Source organism: Rhinichthys klamathensis, unplaced genomic scaffold (assembly GCF_029890125.1).
Source record: "Rhinichthys klamathensis goyatoka isolate OS25496 unplaced genomic scaffold, OSU_Roscu_1.1 h1tg000363l_1, whole genome shotgun sequence".
Classification (NCBI taxonomy): domain Eukaryota; kingdom Metazoa; phylum Chordata; class Actinopteri; order Cypriniformes; family Leuciscidae; genus Rhinichthys; species Rhinichthys klamathensis.
In genome coordinates, this window is record NW_026606872.1 from 96,123 (window position 1) to 119,414 (window position 23,292).

At 42.3% G+C, this 23,292-nt stretch overlaps 1 protein-coding gene across 3 annotated transcripts in view; it reads left to right on the forward strand.

The window, feature by feature from the left end:
- The window catches only part of map3k1 (mitogen-activated protein kinase kinase kinase 1, E3 ubiquitin protein ligase), a 76,837-nt gene that overhangs the window by 42,057 nt on the left and 11,488 nt on the right, over positions 1 to 23,292 (forward strand). For 2 of the 3 annotated variants that reach the window (XM_056233211.1, XM_056233213.1), the window contains exons 2-16: positions 1,350 to 1,500; positions 3,007 to 3,201; positions 4,148 to 4,342; positions 5,638 to 5,754; positions 5,833 to 5,981; positions 7,036 to 7,157; positions 8,589 to 8,670; positions 9,576 to 9,771; positions 10,714 to 10,962; positions 16,302 to 16,423; positions 16,953 to 17,044; positions 17,764 to 17,956; positions 18,949 to 20,206; positions 21,031 to 21,183; positions 21,454 to 21,616. In XM_056233211.1, the coding sequence (XP_056089186.1) occupies positions 1,350 to 1,500; positions 3,007 to 3,201; positions 4,148 to 4,342; positions 5,638 to 5,754; positions 5,833 to 5,981; positions 7,036 to 7,157; positions 8,589 to 8,670; positions 9,576 to 9,771; positions 10,714 to 10,962; positions 16,302 to 16,423; positions 16,953 to 17,044; positions 17,764 to 17,956; positions 18,949 to 20,206; positions 21,031 to 21,183; positions 21,454 to 21,616 (3,437 nt within the window). The remainder of the gene's footprint in view (positions 1 to 1,349; positions 1,501 to 3,006; positions 3,202 to 4,147; positions 4,343 to 5,637; positions 5,755 to 5,832; positions 5,982 to 7,035; positions 7,158 to 8,588; positions 8,671 to 9,575; positions 9,772 to 10,713; positions 10,963 to 16,301; positions 16,424 to 16,952; positions 17,045 to 17,763; positions 17,957 to 18,948; positions 20,207 to 21,030; positions 21,184 to 21,453; positions 21,617 to 23,292) is intronic. The other variant, XM_056233212.1, reaches the window with a different exon arrangement.

Genomic DNA, 23,292 nt, shown 5'->3' on the forward strand with positions numbered 1-23,292 from the left:
CACATGCAATCGTTTATCATTTAGCAATCAATACATGCATATGGATCAAGTCATCGGGCAATTGATTAATGATATAATGTATCGATGCAACGTGTCAAAATTATGTTTAAGATGCACATTTATTTTGACACTTTCATGCATGCAATGCCCGTTGAACGCTCTGTATTTTTGTATAATATTTAAAAAACTAAAGTGCATTTTTTTGGATGTTCCAATTGGGACACATGATTGCAGAGAGTTCAAGTAAATGTTACGTTTTGGATGCATTAGTCAAAATAAGCAAATAATATCGTAATATTGGTATCAAACGAAGGCCCTCTTAAATCAAATTAAACCATATCTGTATCGTGGCATGATTTTGTATCAAGGAGAATGATTGTCGTGGTGAACCAATCACATCACAGCATCTCAGGCTTTGACTCAGGCGTTTCAGAAAGAGCAAACCAACATTGGTCATCAGATCAGAATGATTTGGTGTAATTCCCTCCAGAAGCGTCTCACACGATTGCGTTTCCGAACACCAGCATCCGAACGCAAGAGAACATGACAGCGGTTATTGTGTTTCGTCATTTATTCGTGCCTTGCATGTAGGACTGCATATGATACATGTCATGTGTTGTTCCTCATTTGCAAGTCGCTTGGGATAAAAGCGTGTGCTAAATGAACGCATGCACTGCTGCAGTCAGCCAGTGAAGCCAGTGTGTTCTTGGCTTATTGCCTTTTTTCATTTTGTTGTATCCAGTCTTTACGTCTCATCACATTCAACTTTGGCTGCAAACAAACAACAATTTTGTGTGTGAATATTTCTCTTGCTATGTGATTGTACAGTGTGCAAATTCTGTGAGAGCTTTGTTAGGACTGCATTCAAGATGCATTTTCTATGCCGATATTTAGCATGTTCATTTATGGCATCAGCTGATGAGTCTTGAAAGTCCTTTGACAGCCGGCGCTTCATAGGAGCTTTATTAGTTTACGGTCTTTTATTCAACAGTTATGCAATATAAACTGTAAAAGTGAGCGGAGCAATTTGCCACTTTCTATTTATTTTCAAATCGTTTTTCTAATTTAGTATATATTTATGTCAAATAAATATACATTTAATTGCATGTGTTATTTAATTTTTAAATAACTAAATATATAGTGTGATATCGCATTTATGGTCTTTATATTGGCCATCGGCCGCCTTGCTCTCTACAGCATCGGCATTGGCCATAAGTGAGTCCCTATTGGTCGACGCTAGTGTCTCTGCGCTGCTTGCTGGGAGATCTCTGTTGGAAACTGTGGGAAAGGGATGATGTGCTGAATCTGATTGACCCTCAGACCGCTGATGGTGTGTTGTGTCCCTGCAGCCGGGACATGGAGAGCAAGGAGACCCTGCGCGGGCTGCAGAAGATGGAGGACCGGCCGGAGGAGCGGCTGATCCGGGAGAAGCTGAAGGCCACCTGCATGCCCACCTGGAAGAGCGAGTGGCTGGAGCGGCGCAGCCGGAGAGGCCCGATGGTGAGGCCACACCACACCAGGCTCACGCGCTTCACGTCACATCACGTCCACAACAGGGCACACACGTGTGGCGCTGCATCCAGGAACATGTCCCGTAACCTGGCTATTACACAGGGCTTGCTTACAACCATAAGATAAGAAGATAAAGATAAAGACAGTCCACTTCATGTATACAGACAGGAGCCATCTTTGGAAAACAGTCTCGACTAATCAAACCAGGAACGCCATTCATACAGTTTAGCTCACTCGAGTCAGTTCACTAGTGTAATAGCGTAAGCTTCTGTTGTTGTACGTCACACGCATCACACACATGACCAGCGTCGGCCAATAGTGAGCCTACGTGTGACGTAGCTCTACGGAATCACACTACGTTAACTGACTCGAGGCCCATAGAGAAGGAAAAGAATAGTTGAAATAAAGTCGTTATTTTTGTTTGTTTTTGCGCACAAAAAGTATTCTCGTCGCTTGATAAACTTAAGATTGAGCCACTGTAGTCACTTGGACTATTTTAACGATGTCTTTCATAACTTTTCTTAATATTCTAGTTTTAATTTTTTGTTTTAGGTTGAAGTTAATTTTATAATGCTCTGAATTATGAAGATTATTTCTATTTTTGTTAAATGGTGTAAAGTAAACAGACTAATTGAGATATAAATATAAATTTCTAGTCAGAACACATCGTCACCATTGTCTTCCGGTTTATTCATATGGCATCATTACTGATTCTTCAGTACATTACTGATTTTCTACATTACTACAGTTAACAATTAAATCCCTGGATTAATCCTCTAGTTAACTACTGTTAATGGTTAAATGGTTGGGTCAGATGCGCTGTTACCAGAAGCAGCCGAGCACCGGTTGGAGTAATGAACGGGAAATGAGGAGTTTTGAAGGTCTCCTCTGAGAGCAGCAGGCCCTCCTTACATAAGCTTTTTTACAGCCGACCCGGGTGAGGAACTGCACACTGTGTGCTCGAACTGCTGTTTCACTGGGGCTGGACACTCAGGGGACGTTTATAACACAGTTTTCAACTAAAAGCTGAAAACTTTGTCCGTTTTAGCTGTTCATTTACGCATCTGGGGGCCTGAAAACGCAAACTTTTGAAAACTGGTTTCAAAGTGCAAGTTTTTGAAAACGATACCGTTATCGTTTCCATGTAAACTATGAAGCCATAAATTTGTGAAAACATCATGAGCATGTGTTTTACATGTTCAGTCTATAGACGCATAGTGTTTCTTTACAAAGTGACCGGAGATCGTTTTGAAAACGTTGTCGTCTATACGCGAGAAACGCAAAGGAAAACAGTTTCCATTTTTAGTTCATCGGTGTCGTGTAAACGTACCCTTAACTAATGCTTTCTCACTGGAAATAACAATTTTAGTAATACAAAGCATAATCTCAATGTCCACATATTGGCCAGTATGCCTCATCCCCACTAGACAAAATCAGAGCTCAAATGAAGTGTGATGGCAGCAGTGTCTGATGTGTTTGTGTGGTGTGTGTCAGGTAGTGAAGCCCATCCCTCTGCGGGCCGACGGCACTGAGGCGGGCAGCGACGGGCACAGCTCGAACTCCTCTCACAGCAGAGGCCATCGCAGCCCTTCTCCTGGACCCTCCTCGTCCTCCTCCTCCTCCTCCACAAGGACTGCTGGGAAGCCCGATTCTCCTGGGCTGCGCAGACGGAGAGGCTCCCCAGTGCCTGTGAGTTTGGCACATTTCTATTGTCTTCTCCTTGCATGAATTTTGTTGTTGTATAGATGCGTGTTTTGGGTTTCTGCAAGTCTGGTTCACACAAAAAGTCATCATGGATAGAAATGTGCCGGTGATGAACATGCACTGTATTAGTGTGAGCACTTAGAAATACAGTGAAGAATTCTGGATACAAATTGTTTAGATTTTTAGGATGTGTTTTTAGGATGTGTTTTTAGGATGTGTTTTTAGGATGTGTTTTTAGGATGTGTTTTTAGGATGTGTTCTTAGAACGCTTCTTTCCATCAACCGGTGAAATGTAACAGCAATGCATTGATGATGCGTGAAACTTTCAGTATTTCAGAGTGTCAGATTTCACTCTTTGACCTTAGACCAGTGACTCTTATATTCATAAGTGGCAGATGAGATGGGACGGATGCCACAGAAATAGGTTCCATGAAATAAATCCTAGTATAAGGCTTTCCTTAGTAATTTCAAATCTAGGTATGATCAAGTTATTTTTACTTGGTGCCATTTAGGTAATTAGAAATTCACACATGATTATTTACTAAAAGGTGAAGAAACTCCATCATGGCTTCCTTGTCAAACTCCAATGACAGTTAAACATATGTTACTGGACTGTGCTGTTTTTTTTTTTAATGTAAATAGACACTGTTTTTATTCAGAGAGATGTTTAACGGATGCATTTACAAAAGTATCACCTGAACGTATTTTATAATCTTTGTCTCGTATTAATCTTTTTGTTAATTGTATCTTTTATTCACTTTGTTCTTGTCATGAAGATTGCCTTGTTGCTGACATGACGTTAGAAATAAATAAATAAATAATAATAATGATAATGAGATTTTTATGGATTCAATTTAAATTCATTTCTGGGAGTTTGTGATAATATCCATTTAGGTGGTCTTAAAAATGTGATCTGATTGTGTGTTTACAGAGTGGCAGGGTGACGCCCCCCCGCAGAGCTCCCTCCCCTGATGGCTTTTCCCCATATAGTCCCGAGGAGACCAACCGCAGGGTCAACAAGGTCATGAGAGCCCGCCTCTATCTGCTGCAGCAAATAGGACCCAACTCATTCTTGATTGGCGGCGACAGTCCTGACAACAAATTCCGGGTGTTCATTGGTCCACAGGTATGCTATGTCCCTATATCCAACGTGTAGAAGTCCTGAACAATGCACTAGTCAAAGAAAAACCCTTAAAGGTTATCCGGCCCCTGACACATCAATTGCCTTATCAATAACTATGATATTGATAAGTTAAAATGATTGCATTATGTGAGAAGAAACTAGGCATGGAACTAGAACAGCTAGTAGGAAATTAGTTCCCTGAGACAAATGCATATTTTAGTGTCGTATTAGTCGGTTAGTCGCAGAAAAAACAGGAGTTGGCGAAGTGACGCAGTCTGTGACGGACAGATCGTTAACGGCGGGTTCTTGTGGTAATTACAGTGTGTCGGGCAGTAAATCCAAACGTTTGCCTATCATCCATCAACCACAAATATGGCTTATCATTTAAACATGAAAGTAGTAGCAACTTTACATAACTCTATCATTATCCTAGATAAATGTGCGCTATTATTAGGAGCACATCGAGTGTGTGTGTGCCGAGCTGAAGTATGGTGTGCTTTACTGCACGACAGAGGCGCCGCCGCGATCACTTGCATTCTTTCCTGATAGCAGCGGAAACAACTTAAAATACTCATTCCGGTCATACAGATAAGAGTAATACATCATTCAAAATGTACTACTTTTATTTGTGTAAACTCACAATAACAAGAAAACGTTGTGCTTTTGCACAATAAGGAAAATAAACAGGATGCGCTTTCTGGCGTCTCGGTCTCCGTGAACTGCAGTGCATCACAAAAATGAAGCGAAACTCAGTGTCCACTTCCTCACAGACAGGAGAAATGCATCTATAGAAAGCTTGAAATGTCTACAAATACTCTTTGCTTATGTAATCCGCATGAAAGGTGCATTTCTCTCTAAAGGTGTGTCCACTTTACGGCGGAGATGAGAGTCAGCATCGGCAACTTCATCTTTGCAGCGACACTGACTCAGAAAACACTAGTTTATTAATAAACTATTAAAATGTCTCCTTGCTATTTTTTCCAACACGTTTATAATCATTACTTTCGCCGATGCGTTGCGGCAAGCTTTATGTGTGAGTTTAGGCGCGTAATAGGCCAAATATTCCACCCCAGTATTTAAGCAATTCAATTAATATAAACATGAACGGCTACTTGTCAACTAGAAAAATCTTTAGTCTGGGGAAGCCCTGGTATTTATGAAAATTGGTAGCCTAAAGATTTTTAAAAAATGGTTCTGTTTCCTCACTGCCTAATATAGTATATATACCTTAACATAATTGTCGCTTACATTAATATTGAGTTATTCCTCATATGATTTCCCTTGTGTTGTGTGCGTAGACCTGTAGCTGTGGGCGTGGGACGTTCTGCATCCACGTGCTCTTCGTGATGCTCCGGGTCTTCCAGCTGGAGCCGTCAGACCCCCTGCTGTGGCGCAAGACCCTCAAGAACTTCGAGGTGAGGTGACCGTGATCCAGCCAGGGCACTGGGCCTTTCCTCACGCTCAGAGATCACTCATGCTTTCATTTCATTCAGGTGGAGAGCTTGTTTCAGAAGTACCACAATCGGCGCAGCTCGCGCATCAAAGCTCCCTCACGCAGCACCATCCAGAAGTTTGTGTCCCGCATGTCCAACTCGCACACGTCCTGCACCTCCAGCGCCTCCCCATCCAGCAACGAAAGCAGGTCGGTAAAGCTCGAGAGACACTGTGTGTGATGTTAGGCTGTCCCTGACTGTGGATCTTGTTTTACTTGCTCAGCTCTTTTAATCATTCAGGTTTTTAGGGCTGTCACTGGATTCAAAATTTTAATTAGTTTATCACGTATTTGATGAGAAAAGCCCCTAAATGAAGAGTCTTGTTGTTTTTTCAGCACCTTGTGCCATGAGCACCACACGCTGTTAAAAAGGGATAGTTTAAAATCACTCACCCTCATGTTGTTCCAAACGTATGTGAATTTCTTCTGCTGGACACAAAAGAAGATCATTTTAACCTATTTTCGTCCATACAATAAGTCAGGGTCCAAAACGATCCCCGTTCACACAGATCCGTGAAAACAACAAAAACGCTGTATTATTCATGCCAGGCCAGTAGTTGGTGATGTCACTTTGTATAGAAACACTACGCGTCTATAGACTGAACACGCAATACGCATGTGCATGACGTCACCGTTTTCACAATTTCACGTTTCTGTAGTTCACACTGAGATGATAACAGTATCGCTTTAAAAAACGTGCACTTTGAAACTTTTGAAATATTTTCTGGCTCCCAAAACGCAGTTGTCGTGTAAAAGAACAGCCAAATCGCACAAAACGCTTTCTGTTAGTTGAAAACGGTGTCTTTTAAACAGTCCCTTACATTTCAAGCATCTTCATTATTCGTCTTATAGGAGTAATTGAGCAAAATCATTCAATCAGAATTCATAGTTTATTGCTATTATGACATCTCCCCCTATCTATCTGTCTTTCTCCGTGTTACCTCACGAGCTGACTGGGCCAGCCAAGTTTATAAACCCCAAATACTTGTTGTTGTTGTTGTTGTGTAAATGTGTACAGTGATGTTGAGAATCGTCAGATCAAGTAATGTTTGAGTTCTACAACTGTTTTCATGGTACAATCTCAAAAGATATTCTTTGATTCCTCCATATGATCCATTTGAAACAGAGTAGATTTTCTCTATGCGTCACATCACACACATATAGCACCTTTTAAAACGGAGCCTGTGTCTACTCCTGTGAGCAGCATGAAGGACGAGGAGGAGCAGATGTGTCCCATCTGTCTGCTGGACATGCTGGATGAGGAGAGTCTGACGGTGTGTGAAGAGGGCTGCCGGAACAAACTCCACCATCACTGCATGTCTATATGTAAGTACCAAGAGAAATATCAGTGGTCATACCCCAGATTATCCCACATCCCCTACTGTGATATTTAGAGTAGGCACAGGAACTAGAATTGACTTCTGAATCTGAGGGAGACTTCGAGAGCCTTTTTATGCTTACTTTATGCGAGCCCAAATATAGGACATGATCCTTACCAGCCTGTCTTAAAGGATCATGAAACTGAGCATATGTTCATATCTACACTAATGCTCTAAACATAAAGATCTTCTCCAAATCTGCGTCTGCTAATAAAGACAGTAGCAGCATTTACATGGACACCTTTTGTTTCAATCGGAATGAAATCCGAACGTAATGTTTACATGAACGCTAGATAAAGTGATGGGGTTGATGTGCACGTTTATATGTCACAAGCTTCAAATCAGATCTTTTGACATCCGCACACTGCACAAATATGCAGAGTTTCCCGATGTTTGCGCACACTATTCTCCTTTTCTTTGTTTTAAAGAGCAGACTTAATATGTATCTATTTCGGGCCCTGATTAGGAAACGCAGAGCAAATGAACTGTTGTGCCGCGCTGCTTATATTAATCAAGCGGTACTAACGGCCCTTCCCGCAGCTAAAACAAGGCGTCTGTGGATGCGAGTCCGAAACGAGAACTGATGGGACGTTATCGCGCTCCACTTCACAGACGATGAGTGGAAGGAGAGTTTTAGAACGACATGACAGTCGTTTATGACACTTCATTGAACAATAACAGCAGCTCGTTCCACACGTCATTACACCATTTCTGTGTCATTGCACATGAGCAGTACTTTCCAGTTTCAGTTTTCAATGTCCTTTCGATCGGATTAGGAAAGTTTAAATCGCCCCTTATAATCTGATTTGGCCAATTCATTCTGATTGACGTGTTTTTGTTGTTGTTGTTTTTTTTATCCCACTACTAGTGCTACTAGTCCGATTACAAATGGATTATTAAGGTTCATGCAAACACAGCTATTGATAGGGCACTAAATATGAAGATATCGTAAGAAATAAAGGCTTTGGAAGATCTTTTAAATGTTGTTTCGCAAATGTTAAATGCTCATTTGTTGTCTCTATTACAGAGCTCTTCAAATGATCTCTCCTCTTGCTAAACAATTCAAAACTCAAGAGATTGTTGCATAAAAATGCTGAAGGAATTAAAAAAAGTAATGTATGAACACCCCCTTTAGGGATGTTTGAATTGCCACATGTAGCCAATTGGGTAATGCAGTAAATAGGCTTAATATTGCACTTATGTGTCATAATACCCACAAAAGACAGATTACCTGTAATAACACGAGGATTCCTCACAGGAGATGGTTTGAAGTCTGACTAGTTGTTTGTTGAATGAGCATCCTAGCCCTATATCCCCGGACAGCCTTCATGTAATGATGAGTTATGTGAACATCTCTTGTGCCCTGTTTGTTTTCCAGGGGCCGAGGAGTGCCGGAGAAATCACGACACATTAATCTGCCCTCTGTGTAGAGCCAAGTGGAAGTCTCATGATTTTTACAGGTAAAGAAGCGTGATCGAAGCTTAGAGAATTCAGCAGTTCATGTTTAAAGTGAAGCTAGAGGCTTTATGGTTTTATGAGCATAAGTTCCCTCAGAAAAGTACATCAGGAGTATGTTCATGACCCATAGACTGAGATGAGATCATGTAGAGGTCAGGGTGGGCAGACGTCGAACTCCTCTCTGGTGGTTAGGTGAGCGAGACAGCCCGGCACCAGCCATGTTTGTGTGTGTCTGCCCGGGATTGACATGCTAGCGGCTAGTCGGTTTTTGATGTTTTCCAGCTCCCCGCAAACCATCCAGAGATTCGCCCCACACACAATGATGCCCGAAACCAAACCCTGCTGTTTCTTCTTTAGGAAACTGCAATTATTCTAATTTCGTGAAGTAAATCCCCTCCATTTGTCTTGGCATGACTGTCGAGAGGTTGGCACATTCAGACAGGCAGTGCATCATGGTCTTGCCATCTCAGCTTATGAGAACATAAACCACGGGTTCGGTTTGTTGCCTTTTGTGATGTTTTTCTGAGCTATTAGACCTTAAACATGCGTGTGTTTTGTCGTGTTATGAGACACAATGGCAGCCATTAGTATAAACTGTCTTCTACAGTCAGTCAGAAATCATTCTGATATGATGATTTGATGCTCAAGAAACATTTCTGATTATAATCAATGTGTAAAAAAAAGTTGCGCTGCTTTTTGTGGAAGCAGTAATGCATTTTTTCATGCTGTTGATTTATTTTATTTTTTCAAAAGAACCACATTTAATTGAAATTGAAACCATCCATTTTGATCAATTTAATGCATCCTTTCTTAATAAATGTTTAATTAAAAATCATACTGTTTTGAACAGTAGTGTGCAGTGGATGTTGCCTTAAAGAGCTGTGTGTTTGTGTTTTTGTGTGTGTAGTTATGAGGCCTCATCTACAGTGGAAAGCACAACAAACCACTCCCAGAGTCCAACAGCTGCTGCTGCTTCTTCCTCGTCTTCATCTCTTCAGGCCGAGAGCTCCCGGTCGGGGCAGGAGGGCGACTTCTCTCTCCCACAGTATGGAGTGCAGCACATCCCGCAGACTTACACCGAGCTCGCCGAACCCTGGATCAAGGTGCCGTACACACACACACACACACACACACACACAAGATCCTGCATCAGGTCTTTAGACAAAACTCATTAAAATGACCATTCATGAACAAATCATAGCTTCCATGTATTCTTAAACCTATTTAAGACCCATTAGTTCACCCAAAAATAAAAATCCTGTCATAATTTGCTCAACCTCAAGTTGAATGGCAACAACACAGGCAACAAACCTGTATGACTTTCTTTCTTCTATGGAACACAAAAGAAGATATTTTGAAGAATGTTGGTAACCAAAAAGTTTTGGTTCCCATTGAATGTCAAAATTATTAGTGTTCTGCAGAAGAAAGAAGTTAATACCGGTTTGGAAGAACGTAAGAGTGAGAAAATGATGACGGGTTTTTGGCTGGACTACGCCTTTAAAAACGTACAGAACAGAATCGATTTTATTATAGGCCATCAATATCATAAAAATAATTGTTGGCTGTATTGGCAAAACTCACTATATTTTAGGGAATCCCACATAAACTGATATATTTTCCATCTAAATTCTCATTACTGTAATGCAATGCCAAAAAAAAAAAAGATGTAAATGCAGTCGTAAGAATGACAGTGTTACCAAACATTTCTATTTCAATTAAATGTGGTTCTTTTGCATGGTAGTATTTTTCTTTTATCATTTAATTTGTAAAGATTTTATTAAAACCGGATATGTAACCATGTACGAAATCTTTCTGTTGTTTCTATTTTATTTCTTATTCAAAATTGCAGTGACAAATGTGACCCTGTGCTGATTCTTAATGTTATATTATCTGACGTAAACGGTCTCTCTCTCTCTCTCTCTCTCTCTCTCTCTCTCTCTCTCTCTCTCTCTCTCTCTCTCTCTCTCTCTCTCTCTCTCTCTCTCTCTCTCTCTCTCTCTCGCTCTCTCTCTCGCTCTCTCTCTCTCTCGCTCTCTCTCTCTCAGGTGTTTGGTCTGGAGCTGGTTGGCTGTCTCTTTTCCCGTAACTGGAACATCAGGGAGATGGCGCTCCGGCGGCTGTCACATGACGTGAGCGGGGCGCTCCTGCTGGCGAACGGGGAGCACTCATTGGCCGGGGCCGGGCCGGGGGCGGGGCTGGGCGCGGTGACCGGAGAGGTGGTGGTGGAGTCGTGCTGTAGTGTGCTCTCCATGGTCTGCGCCGACCCCGTCTACAAGGTCTATGTGGCCGCACTGGTGAGAGGCTTTATAACACTCACGCTTGCCACTGATACAGCATCTGAAGATATAGGGTTAGCATCCAAAACTGTTTTAAGACGCAAAACAACATCACTTCAGTAATACTGTCAGTAGTATATTATCTGCTAGACATGACGGTAACACTTTACAATCAGGTTCATTAGTTAATGCTGGGTAGGGTACACACCAAAAGATAATCAGGCTGATTTTGGGCCCCCTTCCGACAATCCTAGCTATGTCCCGATTATCTTGATGGTTCTACAGATTATCTTATCAGATTTTCCCTTGGTGTGAGGTGTGTTAAGAGTGTCCGAACCTGCTCGGAAGAACTTCGGAGCCGCCCCGATCGCGAATCGTAAATATTCAACATGTTGAATATTTACGATCAGAAATCCTGATGTGTGGGGGGAACCCCGATGACAAACGTGCGCACGCTCTGGAGATTATCACGTGAAACGAAACAATATCCAATCAGAAAGCGAGATGATGGAAGACGGAAGCATAACAAACGCAGTCATGGCGTTGCAAAAAGTTAAATTGATGTGGACAGCAGAGATGGAGGATCGGCTTGTTGATTTGTGGCAACAGCACGCATGTTTTTCTGTGAAAATCATTCCAAACACTATCATCGCAATTTCTTCCTGCATATCGTCCGCCAAGCTTATTCTGAAGTCTCGCGAGGTTTTGTGAGATTTCCTTTGTTCACAGTCGAGACTCTGGTTGAAAATCTGTTCGTGTGTGGTGTGCTGTCTTTGTCACATCATGGCACACCACACACTATAGGAGCAAAACGCTTAAATCTAGGATTTTTTGTCCTCATGTTTGTGGTCTGTCACATTTTGAAAATCTTATAAGATGTAAAAAATCTTTTGGTGTGTACCCAGCATAACTACCTTCGTTAACATGAGCTAAGAATGAACAATACTTCTTCAGCATTTATTAATCTTACTTCATATTAATTTCAACTTTTAGTAATACGGTATTTAAATCAAAGGTTGTATTTCTTAACATTAGTTACTGCACTGTGAACTAACATGAACACACAATGAACAGCTGTATTTTATTAACCAACATTAACAATGAGAAATACGTTTGTTACAGTTTTTACTAATTTTTGTTAGTTCATGTTAGTTAATACATTAACTAATGAACCTTATTGTGAAGTGTTACCGACATGGCAATGAGTGAGTGCTTCAGTCGACACAGGCTAACAGTGGTTCCCAAACTCTTCCTGCCCCACATGAACCCACATAAAGACACTCTCAGACAAAACATTGCTTGCACAATCCTATAGGATTTGAAACATTGTAAATAACACAGTACTACAACGTCTGCAGGCTTCTCTTCTGTGCTCGTGATGAATCTCTAAGTCTCTCTGCGTTCCCCACCGCTGCTCTGCTGAATCCGAGAGCTATGCCTCGTCACGCTGTCTTGTCTTGAGGCTGTCTTCACTGGACGTGACGAAGCGAGCGTTGCAATCCATTACTATAAGTCCAGTACTTTATTCCTGCAATACCGGAGGGGCATGAGTTTACTCTCGTGATTTGTCATGTCACGCCGCATCCGGTGTAGACAGCAACACTGATTATAATGGGTTCTGTCTGTGTTTGTCGCGCTGCTCGCGTCTGGTGTAGACAGTGTTTTGGCAGCTGTGACATTCGAAGTAAATTCATTGTTTACTGCCACTGACAGTCCTTTCACAAAAGTGTCCATGCTTAGTGCAGAACCGTGCATCATCCATTTATGTTTTCACACGGCTCCCTGCAATAGTCAATCTGATTCTTCAGTCGCTCCATCGAGGGGTCTGTTATTGCACGACAACCACTACAACTGAAACGGACCACTCAGGCTGTATCGAGAGTCACCGTGATAAGATATGTCAAATTAATATTTTTTTCAACTAGTATAATTTCACAGTGGGGTCTTGTATCACCCTGAAGAGTTATCTTTAGCATAACAATCTGCTGACTGTACACGTTTATAACTCCAGGTCGCGCCCCCTCAGTTTGGTAACCACTGGGTTACATTCATGTTTCTGTGAAGCAAAGGTCTTTATTATTCAAACACTCCATCCCTAATTATGTCCATGGTGAAGTGCCGTCACATGTGAGCTTGCTTACCCTCTGTTTCACATGCCTGACCCACTGCTATTATCATGTGAACACTTCACTTGTCGTGTTGACAGCGTACGTGATGCTTCGGTTAAGATCACATGAACAAGAGAGATTGTGGCACAGCAGAAGGAAGTTGCTCAATCCTGCACGAACCAAGAGCTCTACAGTCATCAGGGCTGGTTAAACCCGAGTATTGGCTCGTCATTTTGGCTTGGTGGCCTTTGCTCTTTCATTAAGCTTCATTAACACCACAATTCAGGACAAAGGAGAATGTTCACATGACCCGGTCAGAACGGGTGACTGAGCCACATTGAGGAAGAAGTGATCACTCTGCTGGTCTACTGGCTGGTTTCAGTGTCCTCCATCGTACCACGGGTACGTCCAAATTGGACTAGGCAATATAGATACAAATCTCAATATTTTTCCACAATAACGTCTACTGCAACATAATCTAGATGATAAAAAATAGTCCAGGCATAGTACCACTTACTGCTTTTTACTAAATGAACACGAACGTTTATTTAAAAAAATATATAAGTTCCAATATAAAATATAAAGAAAAGTATTTACAAAATGTGTGGTTGTCGCAACAAAGCAAGTTCTTTGAAGAATCTCAGGTCATTAAAACCCCCAGGATGTCCTTCGATAAAGAGTAGGGGTGTAACCCCGGCATCCTGAACACACGTGCCCATTGGCCTCTGCCCATCATCATGGCTCCTCCTAATCATCCCCATATACACTGATTGGCTCCATCACTGTGTCCTCTCCACCGTAAGCCGGTGTGTGTGTTCTGGCACAGTATGGCTGCCGTCGCATCATCATCGGGTGCTGTTTGAGGAGATCCCCTCTTCCATATGTGAAGTATTTTGAGTGCTGGGTAAAGTGCTATGTGACGAATTATTATTATTATTAAAAGTTAGTGTTCCTTGAAAACATTGACTCTTTTCACATAGCACTTACACAAATACTCATTCCCTAATTTTATATTGCAAGCAAAATGATGCAATAACACCAGCAAAATGCATTAATGCCAGTAATATCTGATCTCCCAGCCCTACACCTATAGACTGTTCTCTCAGTAAAAATGTCAAAAATCCCAAGAAATAAACCAGAAATAGCGCAAAATACCGTTTCATGGCCCTTAATACTTCTTACTTGCCATCGGCTGGTGTGCAAAAACATCTTCATTGAATACAATGTCTAGATATTTCTTTTCCTTTCGTCAACTTTGATCTGAGGTTATCTGAAGCAGGCCAGAGTACTAAAGTGCAACACACACGCTGGCTAGTTTTAAAGTTCACTTCAAACCAGGAAGTCTGGAAGCAGCAGGGATCCTCAGACTGAAGCTGGAAAAGAAAGGTTTATTTTTTTCTTTCTTTCATAACCTATTTCTCCTCCTTAAAAACAACAAACAAACCAAAACAAAAAAACAATAGCTCTTTCTGCTTGGACTTGCTGTCTTTCCCTCAGGCTGTGTGCTCCAGTGAGCCGGCTTTATGAAAACAACAAGCGTTTTGTCCGTTCGGGGCTTTCCAGCAGTTTTCCTATATTCTTCGAACACGCACCAGAAAAGAGGGCTGTCTCTATGAACTAAAAATACTACAGACAAAAGCTTTCAGGATGTTACCTAGTGTTGGACTGCTCTGTAAACACTGCAGTGTGTGTAGCGCTTCGGCTGATCTGAAGTCTGCTTGTGAACTAAATGTGGCGAGTTCAAATGTCATAATGTTTCACTATTTATACTTGACGTGGAGTTATTTTTTGCATGCAGAGGATCATTATTTTATCCTTTAGTGTGTGTGTGTGTGTGTGTGTGTGTGTAGGCGGGTGAATGTGTGTTTGTGCTCGGGAGGAGTGTGTATGCTGTGTTAATCAATGCTGGGCCGCGCTCCAGTGCACTGTGCTATCAGTCACCACTCCCCAGCTCTCTCTGAGAGTCAGGGTCAGGGTGAACTCTTTCTCTCACACACACACACACACATACACACACACACACAGGGTAGCACTGTTAATGTACTGTAGTCAAGCTGATCACAGGACTGTTCAGACCTCAGGGAGAATACGCTGGTAATGCAAATAATTAATGAACTGCAGCTAATCTCATACTTGTGTTTGTGTATAAAGGCTTTTAAAATACAAATGCGTATCAACTTTTAAAATGGAGGAGAAAACGCGTCTTGTTTGTTTTGTTGTTGACGTCAGAGCCAATCAAACGCGGTCACTGTGTAGAAGCTAGCCGTGTTAGGAAGATGCCAACATGTTTTCAAATTCAAGAGGCTTTTAAACACAACACTCAAACAAACAAACAAAATAAGTGAATCCACATTTTAATGTTAACATTTTTACTTTTGGACAGTAAACAATTTTGGTACTATATTTGGCCATCACATGATGCCCAGTGTTGGGATGCCTTATTTTGTGTGTGTGTTTTTTTTATGATAAAAATTGTGATTCTGATTGAAAATATGTTTTTTGACATTATTTAAAAAAATGTATATATATATAATCTCTTTTTGCTTTGCTTGTTTGTTGCACAATTTGACCAAATATGTTAATTATTAATATTTTTTATTTTTTATTATTAGTTATTATTACTAAATATTATTTTTACATTCCTTATTATTATTATTATCATCATCACTAAGTATATTAAACAAAATAAAAATAGTACTATTATAATTTCACTGTAAAGTAAAAAGCTAATATTTAAGAATTTATTTTATAGTACAACTAAATTTTCAATATTACTATTTATTGCCGTCTTAATTTCTTCATTTTTAAATGTTAAACAATCATGCTTTTATTTGAGGAATAGTCTTAAAGCTTCTCTTTTGTTGACATCAAGCGCTTTCAGGCCCGGTTTCACAGACAGGGTTTAGATTAACCCGGGATTAGGTCTTAGTTCAATTAGGACATTTAAGTATCTTTTATAAGCGTGCCTTAGAAAAAAACATTACTGGTGTGAATCTTGAGACAAAACAGTGGCACTGACATATTTTAAGATATGCTTTCAGTTAAAACATGCATTTTAGTCTGGGACTAGACTTGGGGGCTAATGTTTCAATTAATCGTGCATCCCTCTGTGTCCTGAATCACAGCTGTCCGAGAACCAGTCTTGTGCTCGACACAGGACTGGAGAATCCACAACACAAGCCACAGTCCTGAATTTGGCACCATCGTTTGTGATGTGTATTAAGAGTCGATCTTTGCGCTGTGTTTCAGAAAACCCTGCGAGCGATGCTCGTCTACACCCCCTGTCACTCTGTGTCAGAGCGGACTCGTCTACAGCAGCTGCTGCGGCCCGTGGTGGAAACCATCCTGGTCAAGTGTGCGGACGCCAACAGGTACAACTCGCTGAAGAGCTCTCTGATTGGGCCCTAGTCATCACGCATAGTGGATAAATGAGTTGCCTGGGTGTAACTGACCTGATCCAGGATTCCTCCATTTATTCAAAGCTAAGCAAAAGGGGAATGATCACAATCAGAACATCTGGTATACATCATATCATTTCTAGGCTGTCATGAAGTTAACAGGCTATTGCCACCTAGTGGATGGGCACTGTAGGCACAGACACATTATTGCTGGTGTTTGTTGATAGTGTAATTTTGTCAGTATGAAATCAAATGTTAGTTACTCCACCACAACTCCCTGGTCTTATTGTGAATGATTCATTGGTTATTTTAAAGTAAACAATCTTTCATCAGAATCTAGTAACTGGAAGCTTTTCACTGACGTCCTCTTTTCCCCATCCAATCAATTCTTGATGGATAATCACGTGTTTATTTTTAGTATCCCTGTTGAGTCCTGTTGACTTTAAATGCTCTTTTGAAGTGGGTTTGCTAAGTGTACGTGTTTGTCTTGTTGTGCTCACAGTCGCACCAGTCAGCTGTCCGTGTCCACTCTACTGGAGCTGTGCAAAGGTCAAATGGGGGAACTCGCTGTGGGCAGAGAAATCCTCAAAGCAGGTACAAATTTGTAATCAGCAAATCTGTGTGATAATGAAATATCCTGAAGTTGGCTGGTGGTTAATATTCCATTAACGGGTTCCTATTTCTTATTTTTTAAATTGATAGTGCACCCAGAAAGGCAAATTTAGTTTTTGTGGCTGGCAATCTACAAGAAAAGCATCATAAAAGTAGTCCATTTGACTTTATTAATGATGTTCCATGTCGTTTGAAGTTATTTATGTTGTGTCCCAAAAGAAGCACTATGTACTCAACTGTCTAGTGCAGGGGTGCAAAACCCAACCCTGCTCCAACACACATACCTGTAGTTTTCAAATAAGCCTGTAGTGCTTGAGTCGGGTTGAAGCCAAACTCTGCCGGGCTGAGTTTTGCACCCCTGGTCTAGTGTATAAGGTTTACAAGGTTATTTTGTCACTGGAGTCTGATAGCCTATCTCCATACGCTATATAAGGAAAGCTGTGAAGAAATGTTAAACATTCCACACTTCTGTTTTTATTTATTAGTTAAATTTGAACATTTTCAGTGTGAACACCCTACTCACACTTTATATTACAAAACTGCATAGAATAAAGCATAAATACGAGATTTGGGATGCACCTATACTTTAGCTTTGTGTGAGGAATAAGAAGCTTAGATGATTGACCGATAAACATACCCTTTTTTTCTTTACATTTGTTTGCTTTTCGATTGAAACATGTTCATCTCTGATTTTCCATTAGGCTCTATTGGTATCGGTGGAGTTGACTATGTCCTGAACTGTATCTTGGGCTCTAAAACGGAGGCCAATAACTGGCAAGGCCTGCTGGGTCGTCTGTGTCTGATCGACAGGCTCTTGCTGGAGTTTCCTGCTGAGTTCTACCCTCATATTGTGTCAGGTGGAGACTGCACCCAGGCCCAAAACCTTTCGGAGAGGTACAGAAATGCATCCTAATCTCGCTGAGCTTCTGTTCTCCGTTTATGAACCTTTATAAAAGTTTGGCATTTTTGCAACCCTGTAAACAATTTTTAGGACATGTTTGCGTGATGTCGTCATTTTCTAGTGATACGATTTTACAATTATACAGTTAAAAACAAGTACCAGGATTGTAGATTTAACCAAGGATAATTTCTTTCATATGTAAGCAAAATGGACATTATAACTCTAACGAATCAGAATCTAATCAAACTGAATCGAGGTCATCCGAATAGGGACATCTGTAGTGTTGCCCATCACTCAGTAAGAGCTTGCTAGATTGGTATCTGTTTACTTTTTTTTTGGCAAGCCACCCAACAGCTGATCAGCCAAATTCAATGTAATCAAATTTCTCCGCCTGGGAAGAAGAATTTATTGAAAGTGGTAGTGTAACAGAGCGGTTAATTCTTTCATGTCTCATCCTTCTTAAAGTCTTAGCCTTAGGTTCTGTCTGTGCAACCAGACCTTTTTATCTGGTAACAGATGACTTTGTCTCACTAATTGTATGGGCAATTTGGGTCACACCTTTGCAGACACAGTAAAGCCCAAAGTATACTTCGGCACACACATGTGCAAGTGACTTGAGCACTTGAAAGCAAAGTCCACTGGATAGTATGCATCCGCCGAACACGTCTTTAAATCTTCACGGCCAATGCAGTATTCTTTGAAAAGCTTGCATGCTTAACTGTGCCTAACCCCATGGAGCCGAATGCAGAAAATGAAGTATACCTGGGTCTCTACTGTTGACTGCAACACAGATCCCATTAGAGCAGGCATTAAGATATTTTGTGAGTTGTACCAGGGTTGCAAGCAAAACATAGCTCAATATTTATTCAGTTCTTGATAATTGAAACCAATTTAAAAAGGAAAGGGAAACCAGTTTGCAGCCTTTTTGTGGAAAGTTCTTTCCTGTATTGTCATGGGTTTTAACTCCATTATTTTGGCTTTGTAGGTACCAGAAGCTGCTGCCTCTTCTAAGTTTTGCGCTGCAGTCCATCGATAACTCTCACTCCATGGTGGGTAAGCTTTCTCGTCGCGTCTTCCTGAGCGCTGCCCGTATGGTAGCTCGTGTGCCTCATGTCTTTGTCAAGCTTCTGGACATGCTCAACGTCACCAGTTCCACTCACTACGCCCGCATGCGCAGGCGTCTTCTAGCCATCGCTGAGGAGATGGACATCTTGGAAGCCATCCATCTGGGAGTGGACGACCTACAGACCGGGCACAGTTCGCTCTCCAATGCCTTCATCGAGCCCACCGCCCCCCATAACTCCCCGTGTACGACTGAAAGGAACTCGCCCACCCATGGTCTACAGCAGCCGGCCGCCAAGGTGCCGCTTTCAGGTCAAGCCAGTTCAACTCCTGTAGATGATATAACAGAGAGACTCTCAAACATCATCACAAGCCCTGCTGAGTTTCCAAAGCCCCCTATTCAGGCCCGAAACAGATCTAGTCAATGTTTGAACTCCCCCTCATCCAGTCAACCCCCGAGCCTTCCTTCTCTGTCCATGGCCAACGCCTCAGCCTTCCCTCCAGAAAACCACAAAGGCCTTCCACAGAGTTTTGTTCCCAACAAACTCCCCCAGTCCTCACTGAGTTCCCAGCGCAAGTTGCCAGTGCAGAAGGGATTAAGTGGAGGTGCCTGTAGTGGGAAGGAGCCGGAGAAGCTGCCCTCCCCGGTGTTCACCCAAGCTCGACCGCTTCCCTCGAGTCACATCCACTGGCCCAGACCCTCTCGACCCTCTCCACCTGACGGAGCTAAAGCTTTAAGCCCAGGCACAAAGAGCAACATGAAACTGGACCTTCAGGAGGGCAGGTCCAGAGACGAGGTGTGCTGCAGTGGCGGTTCTGCTCTCATCCCCAGCGAGGACACGGTCTTCACACCAGTCGAGGAGAAATTCCCCGGCATAGACGCTTCGGCCGATCTCAGCTCCAGCATGGAGGACCTGTTGGAGGCCTCCATACCTGTGGCAGACAGCACCGTCACCTTCCAGTCCGAAGTGGCAGTGCTGTCACCGGAGCAGGCCAACACCAACGACGACACCTACAGCGAGGACATGACCAAGAACCAGAAGTGCAAGGAGAAGATGGAGGCTGAGGAAGAGGAGGCGCTGGCTGTGGTCATGGCAATGTCCGAGTCTCAAGATGCCCTGCCTATCATCCCGCAGTTACAGGTGGAGAAAGGAGAGGACGTGATCATTATTCAGGTGGATGTAAGTGCATGGCTATTAATATCATAGTAAACTCTGCTCAAAAATAAAGGCGACTCCTGTACACTGTCAGAAATAACAGCTTGTCACTGGGGCAGTACCCTTAAATGGACAACTTGGTACCTTATTTACCCCAAAAAGGGTGCATATTAGTAGATTAGGCCCTGTTTAGACCTGGTATTAAGATCCGTTTTGGTCGAGAGAACATGCTGCTTGGTTTGTTTTTCATCTTCAAACCAAAGTTTAAATCCTGTCTGGCTAGTGCGCTTCCCATAATGTTTACGCATCAGGTCAGTAGGCGGAGAGAATACAGTCTCTTGTGGATGTTTGAACACATTTGATCGACCACATGAGCGTTTACACTACGAAAGCCATCCAGTCAAATGCGTTTTCGACTACCTCTGGAAGTGGTCAAAAGTGGAAAAGCTCAAAAGGTTTTAGACCCCGTTTAGATCTGTATTTGCGTCGTCCACTTGTGATCCGATCGACCAAACGCATCTTAATACCAGGTGTGAACAGGGCCTTAGTGTAGTAATATGTACCATTAAGGTTCCACCATGAAATACGGTACAATAAGGTTAGGTATGGTGGAAATAAGGTACAAAGATGTCCCATTAAGGGCAGTCCCCCAGTTACAAACTGTTGTAACTTGTACCTCTAAAGGTTTTCTGAGAATGTGGAAAGAGATTTGACACCAATAACATCTAGGTTTAAACCTTGACTGTTTAATCATTCTGCTTTACGCAAGCACTGCTCATGTACAATTTTAAGATCAAAAAGTTTGTTTGGCTTCATTTCTCCCTGCCTTTTTTCCTTCTCATGGTCAGACACCAGAGACTCTGCCTGGTCATACCAAAGCAAAGCAGCCATACAGGGAGGGCAAGGAATGGTTAAAAGGGCAACAAATTGGCCTGGGTGCCTTTTCGTCATGTTACCAGGCTCAGGATGTGGGCACGGGTACTCTGATGGCTGTCAAACAGGTGAGAATATCTGTTACACACACCACCCGATACTTTTTCCTAACACTTTATGGGGGATCTGTGTGTTTGGATAGTTGTAAACGCAAATTTATGAAAATTATCCGAAAATGCTGAGAAATTATGTTGACGGGTCACTTACTCAAGGTTGGACACCCCTGGGGTATACAAAAGCACTAAATATGGACTTATCGGGGCTGAATATGTTTTGTTTTTGGTAGATATTGCAGAACACATACAGACACAATGCTTGATTGTGATTTTATTCATCAGGTGACGTATGTGAGGAACACCTCCTCGGAGCAGGAGGAGGTGGTGGAGGCACTGCGAGAGGAAATTCGCATGATGGGTCTCCTTAACCACCCAAACATCATCCGAATGCTTGGGGCAACTTGTGAGAAGAACAACTACAACCTTTTTGTGGAGTGGATGGCAGGTGGGTTGTCCACAAACTTGCAAAGAGTAAAGGTGTGGTCAACGGGTCCAGTATTACTTTCAAACAAAGCAGTTTTTTGTTGGCCAAGATTGGTCAAACTTGAACCTCCTGCGAAATCTGCTCTCAATTCCCATTGGCGTGGAATGTTGAAATGGCTGGATTTTGACCTTGAGAATTTGCTGAATAAAAGTAAATATAACTGCTCCTTAAATGTAGTGGTCCTATTTGGAATCTCCCCTGGGTTGCCAGGTCCCAGAAAAATTTCCAGCCCAAAGACTCAGAACTTGCCCAAAATAACACAGCGTTTGCCTGTGTGTACGCTAGACTACATTACCGCCTATATGGGACCAACTGGGTTTAATACGGAAAGCTACTTTGATGTCTTAAACTTCAAATACTTGTATCCATGCTTATAAATGCTGCTTAATGGGACGATTCTGTATTATATTTGCCACATTGGCAACCCTAGCTAAGACTTATCATTAATAGCCTAATAGTTAATATGCCAAACTCAATCAAACTACCCACTAGGAAGTGCTCAAAATACAAAGTTCAGGCATTGCTTAGCGTAGCATAAGCCAGACAAGGGAGGATGAAAGGAAAAGGAAAGACTTCTTTTTTTCTTTTTTTTTAAGAGGTTAAGTGCTCCGGGAAGAGATGAGTTTTCAGCTGTCTTTTGATTGTTGTCAGGGATTCTGCATTCCGGATGAGGGTGGGGAGATCGTTCCACCAGCATGGTACCGTGAATAAGAATGTTCTGGAGAGTGATTTAGTGCCTCTCTGTGATGGTACCACGAGCCGTCGCTCATTGACCGATCGTAGGCTTCTGGTAGGGATGTAGACTCCGTAGAAGTAAGTAAAAGTAGGAGGCAGCTGAGCCTGCGGTCAATCTGTAAGCAAGTGTCAATGCCTTGAACTTGATGCGAGCAGCGAGTGGTAGCCAGTGCAGAGAGATGAACAGAGGAGTGACTTGGGCTCGTTGAAGACAAGATGAGCTGCATCATTCTGGATCATTTGTAGGGGTTTAATTGCACATAATGGAAGTCCAGCCAGAAGAGCATTGCAGTAATCAAGCCTAGAAATTACCAGGGCCTGGACGAGAAGTTGTGTTGCATGCTCAGTTAGGAAAGGCCTGATCTTCCTGATGTTGTGCATAGCAAACCTGCATGATCGAGCTGTCTTTGTAATTTGGTCTGTGAAGGTCAGCTGGTCATAAAGATTACTCCAAGATTTCTGACTGACCTTGATGGGGTGATTGAGGAAGAATCTAGCTGGATAGTGAATTCGTGCTGTAGAGACGGATTGGCAGGGAGGATGAGGAGCTCAGTCTTTGCCAAGTTGAGTTGCAGGTGATGTTCCTTCATCCATGTTGAGATGTCCGCCAGACAGCTTGAGATCCGTGCAGCTACTGTGGGATCATCTGGTTGAAATGAGAGGAAGAGCTGTGTGTCATCAGCATAGCAATGGTAAGAGAAACCATGTGCCTGTATGATGGGTCCCAGTGGTGTGGTGTAGATGGAGAAGAGGAGAGGACCAAGAACTGAACCCTGGGGAACCCCTGTGTTCAGTTGATGTGCTTTGGATACCTCACCTCTCCAGACAACCCTGAAAGACCTACCTGTGAGATAGGACTCAAACCAGTGGAGAGGAGTACCTGTGATGCCCAGAGATGAGAG